Below are 23,816 nucleotides of genomic sequence, written 5' to 3' on the forward strand. Positions count from 1 at the left end.
CCCCCTTTTTGAAGCCAATACATTCTGAAATGTTACTCAGATCCTTCTTAGATGCAGCTTTTGCTAGAGTATTAAAAATAAAGTAGCATTATAGATCTTGGTCAAAATTAATCATCAAATACCTTCAATACTTTTTTTAAGTAATTCTGCTGACAAGCAGAATAATGTACAAATGAATTATAAAAGGAGATAACTAAACAAGAGCTGTCACAGGAGACAGCGAAGCTCAACTTATAAAATACTGGAGGCAGTAAGGAAGACAAATCTATGAAAGAAAAATCAACTACATGTATGTATAATTATGTATTAAGTTATAGTAAAACAAGAGCCGGTTGAACCGGATGTTGCTCCCCGAATAGGTTTTGGACACAGGACGTCATACCTCTTGTAGTGTCAGAGTTATGTCACAGACAAAGTTCAAAGTGAAGAAACAACCCAAATGTTGCATGCAACACGTTGTCTCAATATGGTGATCATTTCTATGAAATAGTTGTAAAATCCAACTTCACATAACTGGCTGGACACGATTTTGCTGCAAGGTCATGCTGTGACCTTGACCTTCAAGGTATTGACCCAAATGTTGCGTGCAACACGTTGTCTCAATATGGTGATCATTTCTGTGAAATAGTTGTAAAATCCAACTTCAAATAATGAAGTTATAGGCCTGACACGATTTTGCTGTAAGGTCATGCTGTGTCCTTCAAGGAAGGGACCCAAATGTTGCGCGCGACACGTTGTCTCAATATGGTGATCATTTCTGTGAAATAGTTGTAAAATCCAACTTTAAATAACAAAGTTATGGGCTGGACACGATTTTCAGCTGCAAGGTCATGATGTGACCTTGACCTTCAAGATAGTGACCCAAATATTGCACCCGATACATCGTCTCAATACGGTGATCATTTCTATGAAATAGTTGTAAAATCCGACTTCAAATAACAAAGTTATGGGCCTGACACGATTTTGCTGCAAGATCATGCTGTGACCTTGACCTTAAAGGTAGCGACCCAAATGTTGCGCGCGACACGTCATCTCAATATGGTGATCATTTCTGTGAAATAGTTGTAAAATCTGACTTCAAATAAAGAAGTTATAGGCCGGACACGATTTTGCTGCAAGGACATGCTGTGACCTTGACCTTCAAGGTAGCAACCCAAATTGCATGCGACGCATCATCTCAATATGGTGATCATTTCTATGAAATAGTTGTAAAATCCGACTTCAAAATACAAAGTTATCGGCCGGACATGAATTCGAGAAGTACGTACGGACGGACTGACGGATGTACCAACTTTTGATGTTTATGAGGCAAATCAGCTCATAAACACCACCTGGACCAACGTCCATAAGCAAAATTAGCTCATAAAAACAAAAAAAATAGAACTTAATTTGAATTTGATGAGTTTTTGTTCTTTATTTAACTACGGAATGAAGCTCATAAATATCAAATGTTTGCTCGGACAACCCGACGACTATATGCCACCCCCCCCCTATTGCTGCATTTGATGAACCTTTTAGTAGAGTTATTATTGACTGTGTAGGTCCATTACCAAAAACTAAATCAGGTTCTCAGTACTTATTAACTATAATGTGTGCTTCTACGCGCTTCCCTGAAGCTATTCCTTTAAGAAATATTAAAGCCAAAACTATTGTCAAGGCTCTTGTGAAATTTTTCACATTTGTTGGTTTACCTAAATCAGTACAGTCTGATCAAGGGTCAAATTTTATGTCTGGTATTTTCCAGCAGGTCATGCATGAGTTAGGAATTACTCAATATAGGTCTTCAGCCTATCACCCTGAAAGTCAAGGTGCTTTAGAAAGATTTCACCAGACTCTGAAAAATATGATTAGGTCATATTGTTTTGACACTGAAAAAGATTGGGATGAAGGCATCCATTTATTGTTATTTGCTGTAAGAGAATCTGTTCAGGAATCTCTTGGCTTCAGCCCTTTTGAATTAGTATTTGGTCACACTGTCCGTCAGGACCCTTAAAACTTCTAAAAGAGAAATTCCTGTCTGAAGATGACATATCTTTAAATTTGCTTCAGTATGTATCAGATATTCGAAATAGGTTGACTAATGCATGTGAGTTAAAGTAATTACTCAACCTGCACTGGTGTTGATGTGTTGTATTTCTTTATTTCTTTCTTATTTTAAATTTTTAGAGTTGTATACATATACTAAGGTCTTATAAAAGTGTTTCATTTTCTGTCTTTACATATTAGATATTGATAATCATTTTCTGTCTTTACTTATTTGATATTGTTAATCATATTTTAGGACCAAGTGATGGCAGAACAGAAGCCATATGCCTCAAAAGAGAAAGGTACAGCAAAGCTCTTCAGAATGCTATTCAATATAGAAGAGATTAAAGGCCGCTCATTGTTTGGTATGAGGAAAGGGAACAGAGAGTCTGACGCCAGACCTTCTTGTGCAGACAAGGCAAAACTTAAGTTCTTGGAAGGTAACTAATGAACTGAATGAAAATATCATTTTTGATTCTGCGTATATTTCCTGCCTTGGAGTAAATAAGAAAAGTCTGATTCTTCCACGTCTGCAGTGCTGTTTTTTAAAGTGTTTTAATCATATCTATGCACTCAAATTGAATATAGAAATATCCAATAGTCATATAAAAATGTAAGCTTATGTTTTTAATTATTGTATTAATCATTCATAATTTTTTTTGTTTTAGATTGTGCGCTCGAAAAGTCTGTCTTTACTTATTTGATATTGTTAATCATATTTTAGGACCAAGTGATGGCAGAAAAGAAGCCATATGCCTCAAAAGAGAAAGGTACAGCAAAGCTCTTCAGAATGCTATTCAATATAGAAGAGATTAAAGGCCGCTCATTGTTTGGTATGAGGAAAGGGAACAGAGAGTCTGACGCCAGACCTTCTTGTGCAGACAAGGCAAAACTTAAGTTCTTGGAAGGTAACTAATGAACTGAATGAAAATATCATTTTTGATTCTGCATATATTTCCCGCCTTGGAGTAAATAAGAAAAGTCTGATTCTTCCACGTCTGCAGTGCTGTTTTTTTAAAGTGTTTTAATCATATCTATGCACTCAAATTGAATATAGAAATATCCAATAGTCATATAAAAATGTAAGCTTATGTTTTTAATTATTGTATTAATCATTCATAATTTTTTTTGTTTTAGATTGTGCGTTCGAAAAGTTGCCGACAACCTAAAGGACTGAACTCAAGCCGTCCAGGAATAGCAAGATAAACTGAAGAAAATAAATGGACTAATGTTTTGCTATTTTTTGAGACAATATATAATTTCATATGGAAACATTAAAAAGGATTATTTTTAAAATTTGTTTGTTTCCAATTTAGGGTACAGGGTGACTTTCAAGCAGTTTCCAGCTATTGCCACCCACAAGGTGGAAAATTTCTGAAAGGGTGAAAATAGGTGGCATTTAGTGGAAACTGAATTTGTCACTATCTGGTGGCAAAATGGTGGAAAAGTGTTTAAATACTCCACAAATTTTCCACCCTTATGGTGGCAAAAGGTGGAAATAAGTGGCATTGGAAAATAAGTTTGCCACTCAATGGTGGCATAATGGTGGAAATTTGTCTAAATACTCCACCAATTTTCCACCATTATGGTGGCAATAAGTGGAAACAAGTGGCATCTAGTGGAAAATGAGTTTGCCACCCTAAGGTGGCATAATGGTGGCATTATGGTGAAAGTTTGTCTAAATACTCCACCAATTTTCCACTCATTGGTGGCATTTAGTGTAAAAAAGGTGAAATTAACTGGAAAATTATATAACATCAGTCCTGCTCAAAATTTTCACCATTTTCATGATTTGGGTGGCGTTTTGGTGGCGTTTTGGTGGCATTATTGGTGGAAAATTGTCTAAATACTCCACCATTGAAAAGGGTGGCATTTTAGTGGCAAATCTAGGGACGGGCACCCACAAATTAATGTTTCATGCCAAAGTTTACTAAGTTGATAGCTGACCACCAATTATCAATCTATTGGTCCCGAGAATAAAATGGTTAATGGCTTTTTATTTTTAGTTCTGCCAACCCTTAAAAGGGGCCCAATTTTTCAGAACATTAACCATTACTCCTGACATCACAATGTCTCTTTTGTTTTAGTGAGCTGAAAATAATATTAATAAATCTTAAAATTACATTATTATTATTATTAGAAACAGCTTTACTCATATGGATTTTAAAACTAAACTAAAATATTTTGTATTTATTAAAGATATTAAATATTGAATTGCAACAGAAAAATTGAAAAACTGCAACTTACATGCTTGTATATCCTGTATAGAAACTTTGAGTTTGTAAGCAATTTTGTACCAATCAATTGTCACAGACGTACCAGCTTGGTACATAGAGTGAAATAAATGAGCCAATGACGGGTCATCTGTCTCTGTACGCCATTTGTTAAGTAAAGCATACACACGCTGTGAAGTTACTTCATAAACTTCTTTTATGTGCTCTACAGTAGCTGTTGAGTTGCTCTCTATAAGGAAAGGTGCTAGCATTTCCCAATTGGAACCAATGCATTCTGATATGTTACTCAGATCCTCCTTAGATGCAGGTTTTGCTAGAGTATTAAAAATAAGGTAGCATTATAGATCTTGGACAAGCATAATCATTAAATACCTTTAATTCTTTTTAAGTCATTCTGCTGACAAGCATAATAAAATACAAATGAATTATAAAAGGAGATAACTAAAACAACTAAGCAATGCAGAGTAATGGTTCTTTGACACTGCACTTCCTCTCACTTAAATCTCATCAACTGTGTAAAGCTTCAATGAAATACATATGTTTATTTCATGCTTTCCAGTGTTTACTATAATACATGTTACATGTATATTTAATAAGAAAATTAGAAAAGATTTAATAGAACCATATTTCAAAATTAATGATGTGACATCATGATATGATGAGAATTTCACGAAGTTACGTGGCAAAATCAGTAAAAATGCTAAAAATCACTTAAAAAGCATGAAATAAAAAGAAAATTCATTTGTTTTACATATAAGATTGAAATATATTTCCTGATCATCAGCTTTGCCACTTGTGAAAATATTGCATCTGGTGTTCCCTCAGTGAAATATGAAATACATTTCAATCTTGCATGCAAAACAAACAAATATCCTCTATGTACCGGTAGTTTGATAGTTATATATCAGACAAGCATTATCAACTTAAGGGGCCTAAGATGGCCCCAGATCGCTCATTTGACCCATCATTTTATTGTAGGTCAAGGGATATCAAAAATATCAGAAGTAGGTCAGCTGATATCAAAATTTAGCATAAAAAAGTACACCCCCAGGTCCAAATTTTAAATCTGTATTAAACAAGAGGGCCATGATGGCCTTGAGTCCCTCACCAGAAACTACTGCTTTTCAGTGTGGGAAATTATACATTGTCAATATATTCTTACATAAAATTTGAGCATAGAATATCTTTCAACTATAATTTGAAGAAATGCCATGAACTGGGGCATTTAAGCTTTAGCTTAAACGGGGCCAATCAAATTAATATGAGCAAATTTAAAAAAAAGACTAACAGACAAAGTTTGGTGATCATCCATCAATTATTTCAATAGGAGATTATGTTCAAAGGTTTTTCTATTTTTAGCTTTAGCGGCCCCTAAAAGGGGCCAATCAAATTAATATGAGCAAACTTGATAAAAGACTATCTAAGAATGCTACAGACAAAGTTTGGTGATCATCCATCAATTAGTTCTGTAGGAGAAGATGTTTAAAGGTTTTTGTTGTATTTTAAGCTTTGGCGACCCCTTTAAGGGGCCAATCAAATTAATATAAGCAAACTTGATAAAAAAAACTACCCAAGAATGCTACACACAAAGTTTGGTGATCATCCATCAATTAGTTCTATAGTAGAAGATGTTTAAAGGTTTTTTATTTTTAGCTCTGCTGACCCCTAAAAGGGGCCAATTGAAATGACATGAGCAAATTTAAGTGTGACTGTCACAGGATGCTACAGATCAAATTTGAAGTAAATCTGCCTAGCAGTTTCAGAGAATAAGATGATTGTTGATGCATGACGACAGATTGATGGACGACTGACGCCGGAGCATCCCCCTTTGATACTAATAGCTCACCCTGAACCTTCGGTTCTGGTGAGCTAGTAACAAAATTCAACTTGGCCCTTGGTCAAAATTTCATGTCTGTACATCAAAAAGCGAGAAAGTAGGTAAAATGATATCAATAATATCAAAAGCAGGTCAGCTGATATCAAAATGCAAATTGCGCATCAGAAATCACATCGACGGTCCAAATTTGATGTCTGTACTTCACAAAACAAGCAAGTGGGCCAACATGGTCCTAAATCCCTCACCCTTACCCATCGAACTCATCCCAGCAGTAACCTATACAAGCATCCTAACAAAGTTTCATGACAGTCGAGTCAAAAATATTACCTCTTTAAAAGTGTTAAGGTTTTTCCATATTTGAGCAGTGTGACCAAATTTTTGACCTCAGGTGACCCATCTTCAAAACTTGACCTAGAAATCATCAAAACAAACTTTCAGACCAATTTCCAGGATATCTGTATCAAAACAGTAGCCACTAAAGTGTGAACAAGATTTTTTTTTTTTAGCTGCTGTGACCTAGTTTTTCATCTGAAATGACCCATGTTCGAACTCATCCAAGTAATAACCTAGACAAGCATCTGTACCAAGTCTGATGACAATTGAGTCAAACTACACACAACTACACATGCTGATCAACATTCCTGTAAAGTTTCATGACTCTAAGTCAAATACTTTTTAAGCAACATGCAACACAAAATGAGGAAGGACGTACCACCACAATGGACTAAGGGGCCATATCTATTGTTATTTTCTTTTTTTTAATAGAGGGCCATGTCCCCTTATTCTATTGTTGCAGAATGAACTCTATTGTTCTCTTTTGTTCTGTTTACAGTTACATGGTCCCCAACTTCTCTTAAATAGTACAGAAAGACAGACAATCTAAATGCTCCCCCTAAAGTGGGGGCACAATAACACTTATTAAAATTGAGAAACAAATTAAGACAAACATACCTAGAGGATGGTACTTCATCAAAACCTTAAATAGAAAAAAAATTAAAATGAAATGTTACAGAATATAGAAAATCATGCATGAATTTAATTGGAAACACAATAATAAAACAAGAGGGCCCAGAGGGCCCTGGATCACTCACCCAAAAAATTGGTCAAAAGGTCAAACTGGAGCCCCATTTCACCCCAAGAATCACAATTTGAAAAAAAGGACTGTTTAATCTGAACAATTTTGTGTACTCTCACCAAGGTAATTTTTGTGTAAAATTATTTCAAAATTGAACCAGTGGTTTAGATGTTGTTGTTTTCTAATTTTAGCTCTGGCAGCCATTTAATTTAACAGTTCAGCCTGTCACTAAGTGAGAGGTAAGCTAACTAGAACTCCGCGAGTCGGATGTGTCGCCTTGTGAACAATGTAGTTTAGGAGAAATGGCCAGGACAAAAATGAAATATGAAAAATAACAAAGGGCAATAACTAAAAAAATAATAAGTGCAGAGCAGCATATCTGTGCACTGCATTTCTTATCAATAAGATCTATCATTCTATGATGTTTCAAGTCCATAGCTTTCATACTTGAGGAGAAATGACCAGGACAAAAATAAAGTAAGAAAATCAACAAAGGGCAATAACTCAAAAAATAAGAAATGCGGAGAAATGACCAGGACAAAAATAAAGTAAGAAAATCAACAAAGGGCAATAACTCAAAAAATAAGAAATGCAGAGTATCAGTTCTTATGCACTGCACTTTTTCTTAATGAGATCTATCATCCTATGAAGTTTCAAGTCCATAACTTTTATACTTTCGGAGAAATGGCCTGGACAAAAATTAAGTATGAAAATCAACAAAGGGCCATAACTCAAAAATTAAGAAATGCAGAGTACCAATTCTTGTGCACTGCACTTCTTCTTAATGAGATCTATCATCCTATGAAGTTTCAAGTCCATAGCTTTTATACTTAAGGAGAAATGGCCCGGACAAAATTAAAGTATGAAAATAAACAAAGGGCAATAACTCAAAAAATAAGAAATGCAGAGTACCTGTTCTTGTGCACTGCACTTCTTCTTAATGACACCTATCATCCTATGAAGTTTCAAGTCCATGGCTTTTATACATTAGGAGAAATGGCCCGGACAAAAATAAAGTATGAAAATTAACAAAGGGCAATAACTCAAAAATTAGGAAGTGCAGAGTACCGGTTCTTGTGCACTGCACTTCTTCTTAATGAGATCTATCATCTTATGAAGTTTCAAGTCCATAGCTTTTTTAGTTTTAGAGAAATGGCCCGGACAAAATTAAAGTATGAAAATTAACAAAGGGCAATAACTCAAAAAATAAGAACTGCAGAGTACCGGTCCTTGTGCACTGCACTTCGGGTTATTGAAAGAAGCATGCATACCAAGTTTGAAGTCAATCAGACTTATAGTGACTGAGTTATGCTCCGGACAAGCTTTAGGTGGCGCCGACGACGACGCCGACAACGCCGCCGACACAGACGCCGCCGACAAAAGTAACCCCTATATGTCACCTTTTCAAGGCGACACAATAAAAAGGTGACAGAAAAAGAGAAGGAAAACAACCATTGAATTGTGACTTCCCTTGGGTCAGGTTAATTTTGAACCTAGGAATTTTATTTCAACAAACATGGTAGACATGCACTAGAACATGTTTCATTCTAAATATCTAAGCTATAACTCTTTTGGATTTTCATAGGAAGATTTTTCAAATTTTACTATATACATGACTATAGGAGGGGTGATCCAAAAATTCGTGGACACGCTGCATAAAACAAAAAGTAACAAGATATGTTTGTAAAACATGTATGCCCCCTATCGGCAGCCATTTTGTCATGTGATCAGGTTATTATGCATGACTTTGACCCAGTGAACAAGCAATTAATAAGGGTAATCTAGTATCTACTGGTCATGACTAGTCACAAGGTAATAATTATTGTGACCCCATAGGTTGTGTGCAGCAATTAAAGTTATTAAAAATCTTACCAAATAATATATACATAAATTTTATGAATCACATAGGCCTCATTAATGACAGCCAAGTTGTTATATTACATAAGACCTTCAAATGTGTATACCAAAAGCACATAAAAATATCAACCAAGGCAACTTGAGTTGTTGAGTTATTGGTTAGAAACGGTCATTAAGTTCAAGGTCACTATGACATTGACCCCCTTGACCCTAAAATCAATAGGGGTCATCTACTGGTCATGACCAATCAGCATACCAAGTTTGAAGTTCCTAGGCCTAAGGGTTCTTTAGTTATTGATCAGGAACCGTTTTTACCTACAAGGTCAATGTGACCTTGACCTTTGACCCCTTGACCCCAAATTCAATAGGGGTCATCTGCTGGTCATGACCAATCATCATACCAAGTTTGAAGTTCCTAGGCCTAAGGGTTCTTTAGTTATTGATCGGAAACCGTTTTTACTTACAAGGTCAATGTGACCTTGACCTTTGACCCCTTGACCCCAAAATCAATAGGGGTCATCTGCTGGTCATGACCAATCACCATACCAAGTTTGAAGTTCCTAGGCCTAAGCGTTCTTTAGTTATTGATCGGAAACCGTTTTTACCTAAAAGGTCAATGTGACCTTGACCTTTGACCCCTTGACCCCAAAATCAATAGTGGTCATCTGCTGGTCATGACCAATCACCATACCAAGTTTGAAGTTCCTAGGCCTAAGGGTTCTTAAGTTAGTGATCGGAAACCGTTTTTACCTACAAGGTCAATGTGACCTTGACCTTTGACCCCTTGACCCCAAAATCAATAGGGGTCATCTGCTGGTCATGACCAATCACTATATCAAGTTTGAAGTTCCTAGGCCTAAGCCTTCTTTAGTTATTGATCGGAAACCGTTTTAACATACAAGGTCAATGTGACCTTGACCTTTAACCCCTTGACCCCAAAATCAATAGGGGTCATTTGCTGGTCATGACCAATCACCATATCAAGTTTGAAGTTCCTAGGCCTAAGCGTTCTTTAGTTATTGATCGGAAATCGTTTTAACATACATGGTCAATGTGACCTTGACCTTTAACCCCTTGACCCCAAAATCAATAGGGGTCATCTACTGGTCATGACCAATCACCATACCAAGTTTGAAGTTCTTAGGCCTAAGGGTTCTTTAGTTATCACTCAGAAACCATTTGGTCTACGGACCGACGGACCGACAGACCGACAAGTGCAAAGCAATATACCCCCTCTTCTTCGAAGTGGGGGCATAATAAAGCAAATCACATGAAATTCTAGTATCTTATTAAGTGAGCATTTGTGGACAAATTCTCAAAATATTGTAAAGATTGTACAAGAATTAACGATTCTGCACCAGTTTATATACATAGACATGACAAAACGCGGCGCAGCTCACGAAGTCACAAACCACGTTATGGTATCATAGGAAGTAATCTATGTTACTGTTTTGCCTTATAACTTTCCAAAGTATTCCTCTTTAACCTGCACACATTTTCATGGCGGCGGACCCAGTCTCTAAATGTACTCGAATACCATTCCTGGCTGAATGATGACAGTATGCATTGGGTGGCTCCTCTCAACTCGTCCAGATTGTCAAAACGTTTCCCTCTCAACTCTTTCTTTAACCTGGGAAACAAGGCGAGGTCACACGGGGAAAGATCAGGTGAATATGGTGAATGACTGAGTACTTCTGCTCCAAGCTGAGAACTAGAGAACAACACACTGACGGTTTATTTGTCACACTTTCGATCATTGTTTTTGTCTCGCCAGGCGTCTTTCCAAGATTTACACAGAACTGTATAACTGTCGGAAGTTTTGCTGGATCCGTGAAGTCCATTTTTGATAAAGCTGTTTTTAGCACCTGTGTTTTAAAGCACGAGCGTACAATAACCGCAACATCAAAATGTCTTCTGATACTGACAGAATGACGTCATACACATCAAATCAACGTTATTATAACGTTTCCCGCAATTTTCTTTGTTTGCACAGGTTTTACATGTGTTTAAATGAGAAAAAAACATTTACATCACAGAGAAAAAGTACGCTGCGCCGCGATTTTGATACTTAATGTTTAAATGTTGTCACATATAGATAAAAAATGCAATTGGTGTTTTAAAATTTGGTCAATTTATTAAAAAAACATTGATTAATAATATCCAAAAAGTTCACCTCGGTAGGACGTCACTTTATGGAGATACACATATTGTCCACAAATTTTTGGATCACCCCTCGTACATGTATAAGGAAAATCAATGACACCCTGGGCGGGGCCAATTTTGATCCTAGGGCATTTATTTGAACAAACTTGGTAGACATCCATTAGAAGATATTTCATGCCATATCTTATCTATAGTGCTTTCGGTTTTTCACAAGAAGATTTTTTTTAAAATTTACTACAGTCCGACCCCAGTTATTCGACAACCCTTTATTCAAATACCTGGCATTATCGGAAGTAGGTCGGTGGTCCTGTTTTTATCTCTATAAAAATCAATATAAATACTAGAGTATTATTCGAAATACATTATCGGAATACCTCCTATTTTTCGAAGTAAAATTTTGGTCCCAATTTTACAATTATGAAAGAATTTCACACTTATTATTCGAAACCAGCCAAATTATTAGTCGAAGCCAGACTAATTGGCGCAGATCCACTCGCTGACCGGTCGACTTGTGAAAAAAATCAACAGTCATGTGTGCAATTAGACAATCATGATAATAACTCTTTGTGTGTTCTTTAATCAACTTTGATTACCGAAAATGAAAAGCAATGCACCGTGTCCGATTTTGTTACTCTTATTGCGTGAAGATGATAGCAATAATTTTCATGCATACAGTATATGTAAATTTGTCAAAACATCCAAACCATTTTTTTCATTAATTGTAACGCTACACGAGAGCCTTTATCCAAATCCAAAATACCAGAGTTTAGCTGTAAATACTGGCCATTATCAAGGCTTTGTGCGAAACGAAATGATACATAATGTAGAATAAAATGCAAGTATTTATGTCGTCAATGTCAATACAATAATTTTTACACATCTTTTCTTAAATATTTATTTTTCTCAATTGATTACAGGAAGTAAGTGTGTTGTAAAAGGTAGTGTTGCTATGATTGGTCAAAGTGGAGTAGTTTTCGTCTATCACAATATTCCGATTTCGATTATTAGAACCCATCGATTATTCGAAGTAATATTCAGTCCCAGGCACTTGGAATAAACGAGGTTGGATTGTATATATATATATATATATATAAGGAAAATCAATGACCCCTGAGGTCAAGCCAGTTTTGAACCTAGGGCTTTCATTTCAACAAACTTGGTAGACATCCACTAAACATATTATATGCCAAATATATAAGCTCTAGCTCTTTTGGATTTTCACAAGAAGTTTTTACTATATACATGTATATATAGGGAAAATCAATGACCCCCACCCCCCCTAAAGCAGGGCCAATTTTGACCATATGGTATTTATTTGATCAATCCTGGTAGACATTCACTAGAAGATGTTTCATGCCAAATTTCTCATCTATAGTGCTTTTGAATTGTTAGAAGAAGCTTTTGGATTGTCAGAAGAAAATTTTTTTAAGTTTTAAATATATACATAAACTAGAAATGTGTCCATAGGACACTGATGCCCCCACACGCCACTGTTCTGTCAATCTTATGACTCTAGGTCAAATATTTTTTGGACTACATGTGCCACAAGTTGAAAACTAAAAATCAACAAAGGGCCATAATTCTGTTAAATTTGGTCGCAGCAAAAATTCCTTCCTTTACTACCATCTACACATTAAGGTTGTTAATCCCTGGAAGTTTAAGCAAAATCTGCCATCTGGTTTAAGAGGAGTTGCGTACATAGTATATAATGAAAAAATCAACAAAGGGCCATAATTCTATAAAATTTGGTCGCAGCGAAAATTCCTTCCTTTACTACCATCTACACCTTAAGGTTGTTCATCCCTGTAAATTTAAGCAAAATCTGCCATCCGGTTTAAGAGGAGTTGCATTCACAAAATTTCTACATAGTATCTAGTGAAAAAATCAACAAAGGGCCATAATTCTGTTAAATTTGGTTAGAGCAAAAATTCCTTCCCTTACTGCCATCTACACATTAAGGTTGTTCATCCCTGGAAGTTTAAGCAAAATCTGCCATCTGGTTTAAGAGGAGTTGCATTCACAAAATTTCTACATAGTATATAGTGAAAAAATCAACAAAGGGCCATAATTCTGTAAAATTTGGTCGCAGCAAAAAATTCCTTCCTTTACTACCATCTACACCTTAAGGTTGTTCATCAATGTAAGTTTAAGCAAAATCTGCCATCCGGTTTAAGAGGAGTTGCGTTCACAAAATTTCTACATAGTATATAGTGAAAAAATCAACAAAGGGCCATAATTCTGTTAAATTTGGTCGCAGCAAAAATTCCTTCCTTTACTACCATCTACACATTAAGGTTGTTCATCCCTGTAAGTTTAAGCAAAATCTGCCATCTGGTTTAAGAGGAGTTGCGTTCACAAGATTTCGGGACGTACGGACGGACGGACTGACTGACGGATTGACGGACGGACGGACAAGTGCAACGCTATATGCTCCCACATTGTGGGGGCATAACTAGAAATGTGTCCATAGGACACGGATGCCCCCACAAGCCACTGTTCTGTCAATCTTATGACTCTAAGGTCAAATATTTTTTGGACTACATGTGCCACAAGTTGAAAACTAAAAATCAACAAAGGGCCATTATTCTCTTAAATTTGGTCGCAGCAAAAATTCCTTCCTTTACTACCATCTACACATTAAGGTTGTTAATCCCTGGAAGTTTAAGCAAAATCTTCCATCCCGTTTAAGAGGAGTTGCGTTCACAAAATTTCTACATAGTATATAATGAAAAAATAAGAAAAGGGCCATAATTCTGTTAAATTTGGTTGCAGCAAAAATTCCTTTCTTTACTACCATCTACACATTAAGGTTGTTCATCACTGTAAGTTCAAGCAAAATCTGCCATCCGGTTTAAGAGGAGTTGCATTCACAAAATTTCTACAAAGTATATAGTGAAAAAAAACAACAAAGGGCCATAATTCTGTAAAATTTGGTCGCAGCAAAAATTCCTTCCTTTACTACCATCTACACATTAAGGTTGTTCATCCCTGTAAGTTTCTTCAAGATCTGCCATCCGGTTTAAGAGGAGTTGCGTTCACAAAATTTCTACGTAGTATATAGTGAAAAAATCAACAAAGGGCCATAATTCTGTTAAATTTGGTTGCAGCAAAAATTCCTTCCTTTACTTCCATCTACACATTAAGGTTGTTCAACACTGTAAGTTTAAGCAAAATCTGCCATCCGGTTTAAGAGGAGTTGCGTTCACAAAATTTCTACACAATATCTAGTGAAAAAATCAACAAAGGGCCATAATTCTGTTAAATTTGGTCGCAGCAAAAATTCCTTCCTTTACTACCATCTACACATTAAGGTTGTTCATCCCTGTAAGTTTAAGCAAAATCTGCCATCCGGTTTAAGAGGAGTTGCGTTCACAAGATTTCGGGACGTACGGACGGACTGACGGATTGACAGACGGACTGACGGAAGGACTGACGGACAAGTGCAACGCTATATGCTCCCACATTGTGGGGGCATAAAAATTATAAGAAACAAGAGCTGTCGGTAGGACAGCAACGCTCGACTATTCTAAGTGCTTGATATATAAAAAAACCTTGATTAAAAGGTAAAATTTTGTCAGTAGAGAAAAAGGCAAATTTTTTCTTTAAATCCATATTACAGTTATAGGCCTTGGAGAGAGTCCTTTTATGCTCTCAAAGAAGAGCATAAAATTTCAACATGTTTCAAAGCCTTATGTCAATAAACTTTGAAAATATTTGAGGTGTTACAAAAACTTTAACGTAAATTCTAAGTCGAAAAAGGGGCATAATTCTGTCAAAATGCTTGATAGAGTTACCTCCTCCTGTTTACAGGTTGGGGTTATGATGGTCAACAAGTACATGCTAAGATTTAAGGCCATATGTCAATGGACTATGAAAATATCTGAGATATTACAAAAACTTTAACGTAAATTATAAGTCGAAAAAGGGGCATAATTCTGTCAAAATGCTTGATAGAGTTACCTCCTCCTGTCTACAAGTTGGGGTCATGATGGTGAACAAGTGTGCAAAGTTTCAAAGCCATATGTCAATGGACTTTAAAAATATTTGAACTATTACAAAAACTTTAACGTAAATTCTAAGTCGAAAAAGGGGCATAATTCTGTCAAAATGCTTGATAGAGTTACCTCCTCCTGTCTACAGGTTGGGGTCATGATGGTGAACAAGTGTGCAAACTTTCAAAGCCATATGTCAATGGACTTTGTAAATATTTGAACTATTACAAAAACTTTAACATAAGTGGTTACGCCGACGCCGACGCTCGGGTGACTACAATAGCTCTACTTATTCTTATCGAATAGTCGAGCTAAAAACTAGAAATGTGTCCATAGGACACGGGTGCCCCCACCGCGCCACTGTTCTGTCAATCTTTTTACAAAGTCAAGGGAAATAACTCTACAAATACTGGATAAATCCACAAGCGAAACCCCAGGTGCAAATCTAAATATGCTGAGCAACCTGCCCATAAGTTTTAATGACTATGTCAAATCCTTTTTGAGTAACTTGCGACACAAGTTGAAAATTGCAAAAATTTTCTAAGTCAAGGGCAATTACTCTGAAAATACTTAATAAATCCAGACGAAAATACCTGGTGCACAACTGCACATGCTGATCAATATTCCTGTAAAGTTACATGACTCTTGGTCAAATACTTTTTGAGTTACGTGCGACACATGTTGAAAATTGCAAAATTTTACTAAGTCAAGGGCAATAACTCTAAAAATACTAAAAATATCCAGACGAAAATACCCAGGTGCACAACTACACATGCTGATCAACATTCCTGTAAAGTTTCATGACTCTACTAGGTCAAATACTTTTTGAGTTATGTGCGACACAAGTTGAAAATTGCAAAATTTTACTTAGTCAAGGGCAATAACTCTGAAAATACTAAATATATCCACATGAAAAAAACCCAGGTGCACAACTATACATGCTGATCAACATTCCTGTAAAGTTTCATGACTCTAGGTCAAATACTTTTTGAGTTACGTGCGACACAAGTTGAAAATTGCAAAATTTTACTAAGTCAAGGGCAAAAACTCTGAAAATACTAAAAATATCCAGACGAAAATACCCAGGTGCACAACTACACATGCTGATCAATATTCCTGTAAAGTTTCATGACTCTAGGTCAAATACTTTTTGAGTTACGTGCGACACAAAAGTGAACAGACGGACAGACAGACGGAAGGAAGGACAAGGGTAAATCTAAATGCCCGCCACTAACGTGGGGGCACAACAATGACCCCCTAGGGTGGGGTCAATTTTGACCCTAGGGATTTTATTTGGACAAACTTGGTAGACATCCACTAGAAGATAATTAATGCCAAATATCTAAGCTCTACCTCTTTTTGATTTTCAGCAGAAGATGTTTTTACTATATACATATATGGAATGTCAATGACCCCAAGGGCTGGGCCAATTTTGACCCTAGGGTATTAATTTGAACAAACCTTTTAGACATACACTAGAAGATGTTTCATGCCAAATGTCTAAGCTCTGCCTCTTTTGTATTTTCAAAGAAGATTTTTAAGTTTTTACTTTATATATATATAAGGAAAATCAATGACCATGGGGCGGGGCCATTTTGACCCTAGGGCTTTTATTTGAACAAACTTGGTAGACATCAATTAGAAGATGATTCATGCCAAATATCTAAGCTCCAGTTTTGTTTTTTTGCTTTACAAGAAAACACTATATACATATAAGGAAAATCAATGACCCCCGGGCGGGGCCAATTTTGATCCCCGGAGCTTTTATTTAAACAAACTTAGTAGACATTCACTAGAAGATGTTTCATGCCAAATATTTAAGCTCTAGCTCTATCAGTCTTTTACATGAAGATTTTTTAAGATTTTTTTAAAAAAAATCTTTTGGTTGCCATGGCAACCAGAATTCTAAATAGAATTTAATATTTTGAACAACTTTGGTAGAGCTTCATGCAAGGAACATCCCTGCAAAGTTTCAACAAATTTGACCTTGTGGTTTAGGAAGACAAGTTGTTTAAAGAAATTGTTGACATGGACATCCCAATAAAATGGACTAAGGGGCCATTTCTTTTGTTATTTTCTTTTGTTTAATAGAGGGCCATGACCCTTTATTCTATTGTTACAGAATGAACTCTATTGTTCTCTTTTGTTCTGTTTACAGTTAGATGGCCACCTACTTCTCTTAAATCACCCGGACGGACACTGGACAACGGACACTGGGCCATCAGAAAAGCACACCTTGAGAACAATTGGTCCTTAGGTGAGCTAGCAATAGGGCCATCATGGCCCTGAATGAAATCACTAACCTGTTTGTAAAGCTCTCCATGACAAGGAACATATTATTAGTACTATTGTAATCTATAAACAAAGGCAAATATAAAATCTAAATCTAAAACAGATATCAGAAAGTTCATATTTGTATCTGAAATAGTGCATTTTTAAAAACATCAATGATTGCCATTGCTTAGGGAAAACAAAGGTTCCAAAAGATGTGTACATATAAGAATAATCAATGACCCCTGGGGTGGGGCCAATTTTGACCCCAGAACATTTATTTGAATAAACTTGGCAGACATCCATTAAAAGATGTTTTATGCTTAATATCTAAGCTCTAGCTCTTTGGGGGTTTTTTTTAGATTTTTTTTGGTTTTTACTATATACATATTAAAAAAATCAATGACCCCCAGGGCGGAGCCAATTTTGAACCAATGCCTTTTATTTGAACAAACTTGGTAGAGTCTCACTAGAAAATGTTTCATGCTTAATATCTAAGCTCTAGCTCTTTAGGCTTTTTAAAAGACATATTTTTAAGTTTCTACAATAGACAATGACCCACTAGGAAGAGGCCAATTTTGACCCTAGGGCAAACTTGGTAGACATTCTCTAGAAAATGTTTCATGGTTAATATTTAAGCTCTAGCTCTTTGGGTTTTTTAAAAGACGATTTTTTTTGTTTTCACAATATACATATAAGGAAAATCAATGATCCTCGGGGCGGAGCCAATTTTGACCCCAGGGCTTTTATTTGAACAAACTTGGTAGTCACTCACAAGAAGATATTTCATCTAAAATCTAAGCTCTAGCTCTTTGGGGTTTTTTTAAAGAAGATTTTATAAGTTTTCACAATAGATATATCAGGATAATCAATGATCCCACCGGGGCGGGGCCAATTTTGACCTTGACCTGAGGTATTCTTAAACTGCGCTATGCTAATAATATGAATACATCTATCAAATAATTTCATATAATCAGTTTTATTGAAACAGAAGGAAAACACTATTTTGAAATTGATACAAAATGACTAAGTGTTACCTTGACTTTGACCTGAGGAAAATAAAACCTGCACATCGTCTCATTACGATTAACATTTCTGCTAAGTTAAGTTTGAATTTCCTTCCACCGGTTCAAAAGATACAGACCAGACACAAATTCCTGTATAGGTCTATATAATTCAATTAAGCTCCAGGGTGGGGCCAATTTAACTTGTGTTCTGCACACCGTCTCAATTAATATACAGTCAAGCGTGTATTAAACACCCAAAATGGTCGCTTAATGAAACAGTCTCTTAAGAAAAAACAGTAAAAAAAGTCAAAATTTATAATACCACATCTTTCTTTCGAGGTGGGAATGTTTTAACTTCATTTATATAAATATTGAATAATTAGAATGCTCCAATTATCTAAATGGATGCTAATGTAAACTAGAAATGTGTCCATAGGACACTGATGCCCCCACACGCCACTGTTCTGTCAATCTTATGACTCTAGGTCAAATATTTTTTGGACTACATGTGCAACAAGTTGAAAACTAAAAATCAACAAAGGGCCATAATTCTGTTAAATTTGGTCGCAGCAAAAAATCCTTCCTTTACTACGATCTACACATTAAGGTTGTTCATCCCTGGAAGTTTAAGCAAAATCTGCCATCCGGTTTAAGACGAGTTGCGTTCACAAAATTTCTACATAGTATAAAGTGAAAAAAATCAACAAAGGGCCATAATTCTGTAAAATTTGGTCGCAGCAAAAATTCCTTCCTTTACTACCATCAACATCTTTAGGCTGTTCATCCCTGTAAGTTTAAGCAAAATCTGCCATCCGGTTTAAGAGGAGTTGCGTTCACAAAATTTCTACATAGTATAGAGTGAAAAAATCAACAAAGGGCCATAATTCTGTTAAATTTGGTCGCAGCAAAAATTCCTTCCTTTACTACCATCTACACATTAAGGTTGTTCTTCCCTGGAAGTTTAAGCAAAATCTGCCATCCGGTTTAAGAGGAGTTGCATTCACAAAATTTCTACATAGTATATAGTGAAAAAATCAACAAAGGGCCATAATTCTGTAAAATTTGGTCGCAGCGAAAATTCCTTTCTTTACTACCATCTACACATTAAGGTTGTTCATCCCTGTAAGTTTAAGTAAAATCTGCCATCCGGTTTAAGAGGAGTTGCGTTCACAAAATTTCTACATAGTATCTAGTGAAAAAATCAACAAAGGGCCATTATTCTGTTAAATTTGATCGCAGCGAAAATTCCTTCCTTTACTATCATCTACACATTAAGGTTGTTCATCCCTGTAAGTTTAAGCAAAATCTGCCATCCGGTTTAAGAGGAGTTGCGTTCACAAGATTTTGGGACGTACGGACGGACTGACGGACGGACTGATGGAATGACAGACTGACTGACGGACGGACGGACAAGTGCAACGCTATATGCTCCCACATTATAACTTTCTGATATCTATTGACAAAACAGTATTGATCCATTACGTACATGTTTGACATTTTCCAGAAATTTTTAACTTCTCTGTTGTTTTCCGAAAAACCTGATAAGTGAAGATGTTTTCTGTTGTGCATTTTTTCATTTGAAATAAACAAACTACTGCGAAGTCACTTATATTCGTGGGCATGAAATTTCGTGGTTTTATCAAAATGGGTATTTTCGTTGGTTCTTAAATTCATCTTGAAAAAAAAAATAACCTAACGCAAAGTAATCTTACACTTAATCACCACGCATTTTACTTACTGCGTGTACATTATCTTTACGTATCACATAGCGCTTCAATAAATTCATTACACAAAAATCAGCGGAAGAAGCGCTGATGCATGTTTGTAATATATAGAATACAGACATAGCAAGAAGTGTTTATTGGGATAAAATTTTGTTGGATCTTAAATTCATGGATGGACCTACCCACTAAAACCACAAAAAAATTTGTGCCCCACGAATAATAATCATTTTACAGTATACATCTAATTGTAAAGATTCATTTAATTGCTGATCAAGTTCAAGGTCAATTCAATGCAGTCTAAATATCAACAAGCGAAGCATATACACCATCTCAGTAGGGGCGGAGCCTTGCATTGTTTAATCAATATGATTGGATAATACACATCAGGCTTATACTTAAGTTGATATGCATTATAACACTAAAACGGTTTGGGAAATACAGTTTTTATTTGTTTGGGTCGTCAGACCAAACAAATAATGGTAGCGAAATTTCAGAGGCTAATGTTGTTAATTGCAAATGCCGAAAGTAGTCCACTTTTTTGAAGCGGTTACTTCCCTTTTGTATGTACACTAAAGCCGAAAAATTCAGGGGAGATCACTGCGTAAAGATGGTCAAAGACAGGCGCATCAATTTTCAAGCAAAGTAATTCCCGAATGGTCGAAGATTTCTAATATTGTTTTATTGTATTTTCTGATCGAAAATAACTAAATACAAAGCGGACATTCAATCTCTGACACAGAAGTTTACGACAAACCTAACAACAAGTAGTTCTCATAACAGCTTAAAACTAGCGATTTAAAAAAAAGAAATATTTTATTTTGTTACAAGTATCCAACAAATTACAACACATTTAAAGTTAAACAATAGCGTTGGCTTATAGAATTGTCAATAAATGCACAATCACAAATTACGCGGATGAATATGATTTTATCAATGAAAATACTATTTTTAGCCATGTAGATTACCGAATACTACACAAACCGAGTAGTGGAATATATAGATTCTACATGTTGGACTGTTTGGGCGTGAGAATTTTCGCTAAAATATTTACTTCAATTTTAAACAACAGGTTTACCCTGAACAAAATACCTCGAAATTGATAAGGATTACAAACCTGAATGCAATGGAAGTTCTAAATTTAGAATGACTTGATATTATTCAGACAATCTGTGTATAACTTCTCCGTGGTACAGTGGTAACGCGCTCGCTTAGAGAGTGAGAGGTCTCGAGTTCGAATCCCAGTCGATGAAATTTTTTTTTTGGTTAAATTCTTTTTTTAAGTGTTTTTGTTAAGGAAGTAGCCATGATTTACAAGGATAAAGTGTGGCTGTCGTAAAAAAAGTACATAAATGATTTTTTGATGCAACTCTAGTTATGCAAAATTCCGTATGTGCCTTACAAAATGAATTATAATACATAAAAATAAACTTATACAGGAAAATGCATACAGATATACAGTACGATTTAGATTGCAAAGATCAGAAAATACCACAGAACTTGCAGCCCTTTGATTCTTTATAAATATACATGCTTAAAGTAAACTTCAGGATTATTTACATCTGTGTTAAACAACAGTTAAAAGTCGTTACAAGCCCTAATTTAGAATAATATGGTTTTCTTCAGGCCGTTCACATATAAATTTAACCGTGGCTGAAGGGTTTTCGGGCTCGCTTAGGAAGCGAGAGGTCTGGAGTTCAAATCCCAGTAAAGGTAACTCATTTTTTTAAATTGTTAAAGTCAAATAAACATTGGATTGAATATCAGTGTTGCAATTAGTCTTATAGCCAATTTACTACAATTAAAACGCTGGAAAGCATTGGTGGCACTAAACATATAATCTCACAACCTGCACCTTTCTTACATTCTGAGACCCAAACAAATTCAGCGCCATCTGTGCTTTGATTCAGTATTTTGATTGTTGACACTTGTGACATTATGAGGCGGCATTCTCTAAAAACACAATTAATTGACACGTTAAAGTGGTCGCTTTATGTGTTGAACAAAAGTCGCTAAATTCATTAAAGATATAGATCTTGACCTTGACCAGAGAAAGGTCAAACCTTTCAACGTCTCATTATAGTTAAGAATTCTGCCATGTAGTTTCAATTTCCTTCTGCCAGTTCTAAAGATACAGATTGGACACAAAAAAAATTTTGGGGAGCATAATAAAAGGATTACAGCGAGTATAAGAGGTCAGGTTTTGCACTCTTGACTCCAAATTTTCAATGTCAATGTCCAAATATTCAATGTCAATGTTTTTAAAATACTGCTGACTATTGTGCTATTTTGCCTATCCATGGGCAGTATAGATCTTCCTTCTAGAAGTTTGATTCTGTCTCAGAACAATCATATCCCAGAATCTAGCTTTGGCATGCCAATATATTTGACTAGGCCATCCCTGTTTGATGGTTGTCCTGTTTTGTTTTTTTCCAAAATAGCAAAATTGGCTGGTAGAATATGTTAAAAGTAGTTCAAAACTAATATGTGACAAGTATAAAACTTACCTCTCTTAGTTGACTAAAAGCTCTGCTATTTGAATCTGAGTCTTCCCACTCATCTTCCTTTGATCCATATATTCGGACAGGTTTAATCACATCTAAAACTGGGTGATTCAAATGGTCAATATTTAAATACACCGGTACAAGTGTAGGTCTTTTTATGTCTGAATGAGATGAGTGGAGTTGGTAATTTAATAACATTTCAATCATGTATCGAAAGTTTCCACTAATACTCGTTGATGTTAAAGCTACAAAAGTTACTTTATTCTCTGAATGCATTTTACTATGTTGTTCAAAAATTGACATTCCTGGTGGAAAGTCTCTGTCTGGGATGTAACAATTATAACCCCATCCATTTATTTTCCTTTCTAAAAATTGAACGAATGGTAAAATTTCAGACTGTTTCGATATATCCCCATCAGCAATAATATTACAATGATAAGCCATAGTTTTATTCCATTAACAGCTCTTCCTAATTTGCTATACCTATGGTATCACTCTACATTAAAAGTGGTAGGCATACAAGCAATTTGTTCCAAACTACAAAATATTAGTTCTTTATGATACCGAAATCAATCAACTTGATTTCAGTAGGCCTACTGGTTTCCGAGCAGTTTCTGGCCCCTAGCAGTTTTCCAGGTGTTAATCATTTTCATCCAGTTTGGTCTATTTTTCACTGTAAAGGGGGCAATACACAGTTTTCAAGGCTTCTCTGCAAAAACTAAATGCGTCACAAACAAGTCTGTAATCAGGCACCTGAAATACATGCATTTCATATTTAACATATACATGTATACATATGTATCTCACAGCAAACAATTAACAAGAGCGATCAGTGATCACATGTGTCGCCTCATGATGGCCAATTTCATGTTGGGATAAGTTTTGTGACAGACTGACAGTGCACATCTAAAATGGGTACTGATCATTCCTGTAAAGTTTGGATGAAATTGCACCAGTAGTTTATGAGGAGTATAAGTCCGGACAAGCTTTTGTGTATCTGGCAACACACAGAAAAAAACACCTTTTATCAACGGGCCATAACTCCGCAAAAAATCATTCAACCGGAAAACCCGTGCAATATGCGCAAGGACTTGATCTACAGATCAATCCTGTAAAGTTTCATTGAAATT

General features: G+C 35.7%; 1 protein-coding gene across 1 annotated transcript in view; it reads right to left on the bottom strand.

The window, feature by feature from the left end:
- Positions 1–4,108: 4,108 nt before the first annotated feature.
- LOC132753651 (uncharacterized) overlaps positions 4,109–23,816 on the bottom strand; it is a 33,286-nt gene continuing 13,578 nt past the window's right edge. The window contains exons 2-5 of the mRNA XM_060744145.1: positions 22,690–23,439; positions 7,048–7,072; positions 4,273–4,572; positions 4,109–4,116 (exon numbers count right to left, since the gene is read on the bottom strand). Coding sequence (XP_060600128.1) covers positions 4,109–4,116; positions 4,273–4,572; positions 7,048–7,072; positions 22,690–23,130 — 774 coding nt within the window. The 5' untranslated portion in view covers positions 23,131–23,439. The remainder of the gene's footprint in view (positions 4,117–4,272; positions 4,573–7,047; positions 7,073–22,689; positions 23,440–23,816) is intronic.

Source organism: Ruditapes philippinarum, unplaced genomic scaffold (genome assembly GCF_026571515.1).
Source record: "Ruditapes philippinarum isolate M1 unplaced genomic scaffold, ASM2657151v2 ctg6541_1_1_1_1, whole genome shotgun sequence".
NCBI lineage: Eukaryota > Metazoa > Mollusca > Bivalvia > Venerida > Veneridae > Ruditapes > Ruditapes philippinarum.